This window comes from Seriola dumerili, unplaced genomic scaffold, assembly GCF_002260705.1.
Source record: "Seriola dumerili isolate Sdu_G_001 unplaced genomic scaffold, Sdu_1.0 BDQW01000016.1, whole genome shotgun sequence".
Taxonomy (NCBI): domain Eukaryota; kingdom Metazoa; phylum Chordata; class Actinopteri; order Carangiformes; family Carangidae; genus Seriola; species Seriola dumerili.
Genome location: NW_019174271.1, coordinates 734,433 through 741,585, shown reverse-complemented (window position 1 = coordinate 741,585; position 7,153 = coordinate 734,433). Strand labels below are relative to the sequence as shown.

General features: G+C 39.4%; 1 protein-coding gene across 1 annotated transcript in view; it reads right to left on the bottom strand.

Moving 5' to 3' along the window:
• Positions 1 to 3,863: 3,863 nt before the first annotated feature.
• Positions 3,864 to 7,153, bottom strand: part of nod1 (nucleotide binding oligomerization domain containing 1) — a 10,990-nt gene continuing 7,700 nt past the window's right edge. Inside the window, exons 11-12 of the mRNA XM_022750797.1 lie at positions 5,697 to 5,780; positions 3,864 to 4,792 (exon numbers count right to left, since the gene is read on the bottom strand). Of these exons, the coding sequence (XP_022606518.1) occupies positions 4,720 to 4,792; positions 5,697 to 5,780 (157 nt within the window). The 3' untranslated portion in view covers positions 3,864 to 4,719. The remainder of the gene's footprint in view (positions 4,793 to 5,696; positions 5,781 to 7,153) is intronic.

The window sequence follows — 7,153 nt, the reverse complement described above, 5'->3', positions numbered from 1 at the left end:
TGCAGAAACCCTGAAAGGCAAGTGAAAGTTGTTTTTTTTGCCAGGATAATTTTTCCAGTTGTCTCTTTCAACTGTGAAATAACCCCCAAGAGGCAAGTGATTTTTTTTTCTAATTTCTAAAAATTCACTTGCCTCTTAGAGGTTGTTTATACAAATGAAAAAAAAACAGCAAAAAATGTTTCTATCTTCCCAGAAAAAAAAAAATTCACATGCCTCTCGGGAGTTGTTCATACAGAAAAAAAACTAGAAAAACTATCCTGGCAAAAAATAAATAAATAACTCTACCTTCAGGGCTTCCATACCCATCACTTAGAAGAAGGATATTTTAATGGACAGTAAAAAAAATTTAAAGAGTTGAAAATTTAAAAAAAAATTCTATCTTCCCAGAAAAAAGAAAAAATCATTTGATCATTTGCCTCTTGTTTGTTTTTGTTCTCACAGGTGAAAACAAAAACAAACACGTACAAAAATGATCCTGGCAAAAAAGAATTTCCACCGGCCTTCATATGTCGCATTGGAATTAGTGTAAATACCAGTTCCTGGGTTGTACAGGTCGTTAGCATCGACCTGCAGGTCATGAGTCTCTGAACCTCTTCAGACATCTATATATAAAGTTAGATCTGGGGTTTTTAGGATCTTGAACTGTACTGTGGACCATTCCTTTATTCTGTCTCCTGTGAGTCCCCCTAACTTTATGGAAGTGCATTTCTAAATGACTGGAGAATCCCTTTAAAGGACCATCCTGAATGTGATGATACCTCTAACAATGAAGGGTCCTCTGCTGGGTCACTGGAGTAAACTTTGGAGTTTTGGGATCTACCCTGGCACACTCATGACTACTGCTTCATCATACTGTATAAAATACCCTGCCCCACCACACAGTGGTGTGGTTTCTCTGTGCGGTAGGTGGAGGTGAGAGCAGTATGGACTCTTCTCTTTCTGTAGCAAAAGTCTAAACATCTGGACTGAGTGACTCACAGGGCTCAAACTGCACCTTCATCTTCAATCTGACTAAACTGATTATTCATCATCATCATCATCATCATCATCATCATCATCATCATCATCATCATCATCATCATCATACAGCTGGTTTCTAGTGATGTCTTCCCATCTCTGTTGTGAATTCTAGAGGAAACTTGCAGCAGACCAGGCCTTAATAGATACGATGACACACAGTCATCTGTCCTTGTGGTTTTATATTGCTTCTAACAGCTGCCTCCAAATGAGTCTCCGGCCCAGCCAAAGTGAAACGACTAAAGCCATTAGTTGATGGTGAGCATGAGGAGGTGTAGAGGAAAAGGCCACTGTTAAATGATTCCATTAGCAGAGGTGTAATCTATGGTGTAAAAGAAAACTGGGAGATTAAAATGAAACCAAAAGAGGTGATGGAAGACGACAAAAAAAATCCTTGTCTGCTTATTTGGTGTTTGTGACCCTTTCAGGGCCGTCCTCAGTAGTGCAGCAGGTAGCTATAATCATTTTTCAAAGGATCAAAATTGGTATGTTTATCCCTCTGTGGCTATTAATTTGAAAAAGCCCATTAGCCACTTGAAATTTCAAAAGGCCGCCATTTTCCAAGACGGCCTCCATTTCTGGCATAGAAAACACACGTTACCCAATGGACAGATTTCAATGATTTTACAACTGAATCCATTTTTGACTATGAAGCTGTCAAATTTGCAAAGTTTTAATGTCAATTAAATATTATTTTAAATAATTGAAATTATTTTTATGCTGACAAGGTTTTGGCCTGTCCCTTGGTATGATTGTTCTAATTCAGCAGGACTTTTAATTTGTAAAATGTAGGTAAACTGTTAAAATTTTTACAGGTTTCATTTTTTTACAGTCTACTAAATTTTGTCTTCTACATTGTTAAAATGTTTGATTTGAGACCTAGACTATTAATATGGGTATATATTATATATATATTATATTATATTATAATATAATAATTGTGGGTGAATTTATTGCAAGAAATGACATTTCCTTGCCAGAAATGTCAGCCATCTTGAATCTTTGGTTGGTTAACGTGTTTTATCAAAAGATTAATACCCCAGAAGGATTAGTGCAAAGTTTAGTATTCGTATCCACATTTGAAAGATTCCTCCTGAAACGTACAGTTATCTGCTGTGCTACAGAATCACACTCACATGATCTCAGTCTGGAGAGTTAGTCACTGGCTCTTTCTCCACACATCAGCTGACTCCTGGCCAATGACTTTGATCAACTGTCTGTGAGCACTGCACCAAAACCAATAACAATACTCCATCTTCATGACAACCGAGCAGCTCCATCCACGGAGGAGATAAGATGAAGTGGACTTTGGATTTTTTTTTTGTCAAATATCAATCAGTTGTGGGTTAGAAAGAAACAAGTCTAATGACCTAATGAGACAGAGATACTTAAGGTTTATTGTGTAAACCAGTTGTCCTCAAAGGGTTGTCCGGGGAATTGGGAATTGTGACACAGCTTATGTTGGTCATCCGTTTCAAACACTTTCTATATTAAAACATCTAAAGAAAAAATCTTTAACAGATGTGGAACCCTGGGATAAAATCTTTTAGCAGCTACCATCACATCCGGCTGGGGCTTCCCCTATTTGCACATGCAGTGAGAAATCCCCAGTGTAGTTTTAATGGTGTTTGGTGAGGTCAAACAGTGGGGGTGTGAGTGTGTTAGAGATTGTGTCCAGCCCTAAAGTAAGCCTTATATGAACTACTATAGAATCAGTCAAGCACTTTTTAGGGTTTATAATTTATTTCTTGCCAGTTCTGAGCCCCATCAAGCATTACCTAATGACATGTAACAGAGAATGTGAGCTGATCAGTGTATGTGATTAAACAAAAAAAAAGGCAAATATACAATGAATTCAAATATTTGTTTTATGTAAAACTATGTACAAAAAGAGAGTGAATCCTGTGGACACCATTCTCTTTTAGTTACTGCATTTTATGCTATGTTCTTTTGTGTTTGAAGCTAATCAGAATTTTTAAGTAAAAATTCAGACGTTGAATCAGCCTAAAGTGTTGTGTTCTCATTTCTCCAAACATACGTGGAGCTTAGTGATGAATCATACAGGAATTTTACTTGTACAGTCTTGTTTCTTCACAGACTCCTACAGCTGTGGTCAATCATTGACAGTGACTGTGGTGAAGAACCAGTTACTCACACATGTATATATTCACCAAACATGCACACCAGGCAAGGAGGGTGTAATGAAAGATGCTATCACATTACATTATGGAAATTTTGGGATCTAGTAATTTTGGAGCTTGACCCACACTTGGGACAAGAACTGATGTCTCAGCCTCTGCTGCTTTGATTCTATGCTTTTCTAAAGCTCCATATTTTCTTCTTCTCCTGTGTCCATCTCAGTGTTTTACATCCTCTCTCAGGCTTCTCTCTGGAGCTCTAGTAACAACAGGTCAGTCAGTCACTAAAATATAGCAGGTGTCAGTTAAAGACTCAGAGAAACCAAATCCAAAAGGTTGGATGGTGGGTCTCGGTGGGAGGGGCTTGGTGACTGCTTTGTGTGACATCACAAAGTCCTGACGGCTGGTTTTAAGGCTCAGTTTCTGAATACAGGCTGTGTGCATCTCTCTGTGGACTGAGGCTTTGATACTTTCACAATATTAATATAGAACCTAGACCTGCTTTATAATCAAACTACACATGGACAGAGACCTTTATACTGTATGGAGCTTTTAATTGCTTCTTTAACAAGGAGGGCACTCAGAGCACAGCCCTCTGCCAACACTGATGTCAAACACCATACACCAAACTTCATTGTAGGGCTGAACAATTAATTGGAATATTATTGAAATCACAATGTGGCTACATGCAATATCCAAATCACAGGAGCTGCAATTATTTTGATAAAAGTAAAATGTGTCACAACAACATACCATAAGTGAAGCATTGTGGTGCTACAGAGATGACCTGGTCTACAAACCATATTCTCCAGAAGGAGCATGTTTGTTTTGTACAGGATGAAATGAATGAAAAATGACCAATCCAACTGAAATCATGACTCATATTGCAATTGTCATGTCTGCCAAAATGATTGCAATATTTCTTTTGGACATCATTCAGTCCTAAATTATAGTAAACGATCATCCAGATATATGTATATATATATATATATATATATATATATATAGTGAGTTTCCTCAGTCACCACTTTGGTATCTGTGTATCTATCACACAAACATTATAATCATGTTGTCATCTTGACTGAAGCTCCACCAGCCATGTGGAAAATGAACATCACAACAGTCAAAATATAAATAACATGAAGCTACAGTGTATTCATACACAACAAAATATCTACTCAAAATCTATACAAAGGTTCATGAAGCAGGAAGTTGTCTGTTCGTGTTTATCAGAGCTTCCACTTCCCTTTTCTGTAACTTTCAAACATTTTGTGAAAACTTCAGGTAAACATCGTCTGATAGAAACATGTTCAGTTTCATTCATTCAAACACTCATCAGCAGGTGATGAATGTATAATATTTACATTCAAGCAATTAGTGTGAATTTGTACTGCAGCAGACAGTCGCAGCCAGGTGGAAGCATAAAGTATAACACCAAACCTGATCAGTTTGCTAACACTAACACTGCATGAATACAGTGAACACACACACACACACACACACACACACATCTTTACTCCCATCCAGACATAAGTCGGCATGTGCCAGCCTCGTGAAAGGCCAGTCAGTGGAACCGCAGCCGTTTCTCTGCCACAAACTGTTTCTCTTCCTCTTCACAGAGCTGGTTTCCTTTCACACTGTAGGAACAAGAAACATCAGACTGTCGTCCACACTCACACTCATCAACACAGAGGGGGGACACATGGACTTTACCTTTAACTATTTATATTGATTCAAACTCAAACTATCTTTCAGGACACGTTCACATTTTAGTATTATACATATATATATATATATATATATATATATATATATATATATATCTTTTCTGAATTGGTTTCTGTTTTGTCTGTTTGCATGTGTTGTCTTCAGATGCAGTGAGATGACCTCTCAGGGTCACCGTAGTCAAGGGGTGAATGTGGATACCCAGACAACTGCTGGTCTACACTGATGGAATAAAGAAGCAGGCTAATTGTCTTTGAGTGGCCACCAGTCCAGCCAATAGTAGAGGACTTTTTCAGGTGTTTGTTTGACTTATCATCACCTTTACGTTGATATAGTGAACTTAATAAACAGCTGCTTATTTACGCTCCCAGCTACGTAACAACTGATTATTCATTTGATTGCTGGTCATGTTTGTTTCCACCTGATGAATCTTAGTCAGGCACTTCTCTCTTTCAGCTCTGCGTCTGGTCTCCACTAGGATTGTGCCGATGGACGATGATGTTGATAATGGACGATCATTAGAACTATTGCCGATTGCTCATGCCTTTGCAAATGTCAAGACGATATGTAACTTGTTTTCTCATTAATGTCGTAACCTATTATTTCTAGTGTTAAATGGATACTGAATTTAATTAGCCTGCCCCAGTTTCACGTATATAACCGCATATAACTGACGCTTTGTAACATGCACGCGCACAAACTCCAATCAGGTGATGATCACTGTAACATTATGTGAGACTCTGACCGACTCTGTGAAAACAGCTGCTTCAAAGCATGTGGACCTTAACGTCTCTGAGCAGTGTGACTGTTCCTCACCAGATCTCTTTGAGTATTGTGTTGTGAGTCAGGGCCTCAGCCAGGTGTTTGATCCCGTGCACAGTGAACTGGTTGCTGATTAACCTGTTGACAAATAAATGAGGCAGGTGAGTTTTACTGACAATCAGACTCTGACCTGAGGCCTGTTCCACGAAGCAGGTTCAACATATTCGGACGTTTTCTCTTTTCTGGCTTCACTGAGACTAACGCACAATCATGCTGTGCGGTCACATGCAGTGGTTCAAAGTCAGTAAGTCGACCCAGGTTTTCCTGAGCGTTCACATAAAAGGGGCGGGGTTTGCAGCATATGACCAATCACAAACAAGACACGTCTACAGGCAGTAGAGCAGCATGTTGTACAAACTATAATATCAGACAAATATGAAGAAGTTAAACTCATGATCCAGCAACAGCTGCAGCTGCCAAATGCAGGAAGAACATCTGGCAAAAAATCATAAAGCTGCCCATCATTAGGGCATAATTACATTTCTGTATTCCATTAAATGAATGAGTAGATATCTTCCTTTGGTCTGTATGACAGTTTTAGTCTAATTCTTTCAACTGCAGCCCTGGTGGTGTCAAACCAACTTGGGAGCAACTAAAAAAGAAAAAGAAAAATATAATTCAAGCCAAATAGACTTAACTGTCACATCTCATAAGTACATCAAGTACTTATGAGGCTTCAGGGCCTCAGTTGTAGGATGATATCATACAAAAACACAATGAAATGACTGACATTGTTGCTGCCAACAGGGAAAAAAAAGAAATAAAGAAGACAAAAGGGGCCCCCATACACAGAGGTTCACCTGCTGAGGAAGGGCCCTCTGCAATAATGAGGGTCACTATAAAAAATCATCAGGGGAAGTCAAAGTGGTCTGTTGGTCCCTGAACGCTCCCTGCTATTATCCATGCATGAAGATGATGCTGATCCATTTTCCAAGGGAACTGATTGGTTAGTAGACATAGTGCAGCGTGAGTTATCATGGCGATGTTCCTCACTAACCACACATCCTGCTTCGTAGCACAGGCCTCTGGGTATTCCGCAGCATCACAGCTCTGGTCCACGGTGACATCATGTGTGTGTGTATGTGTGTGTGTGTGTGTGTGTGTGTGTGTGTGTGTGTGTGTGTGTGTGTGTGTCCCATACCAGAGGTGAGTTAAACCCGAGTTCGCTTTCACCAACTCAGCCAAGTGTGGAGCTGCATCGTCAGTCATCTCGTTCTGCACCAACCTACAACACAGACATGAACCTCTGTACACAGAGTCCTTCATTTACAGCAGCAGAGTCATTCAGCTCAGTCAGTGATCTGCTCACCAGAATATTCTGAGGACGCTGTTCTCTCTCAGAGCTTCTGTCAGGACCTTCCCGCCTTTTGATGTGATGCCATTCGCTGAGAGACTACAACACAGAAATGACTCGATGTAAACGATGAGTTTAAATCAGCAGGTTTTTAATG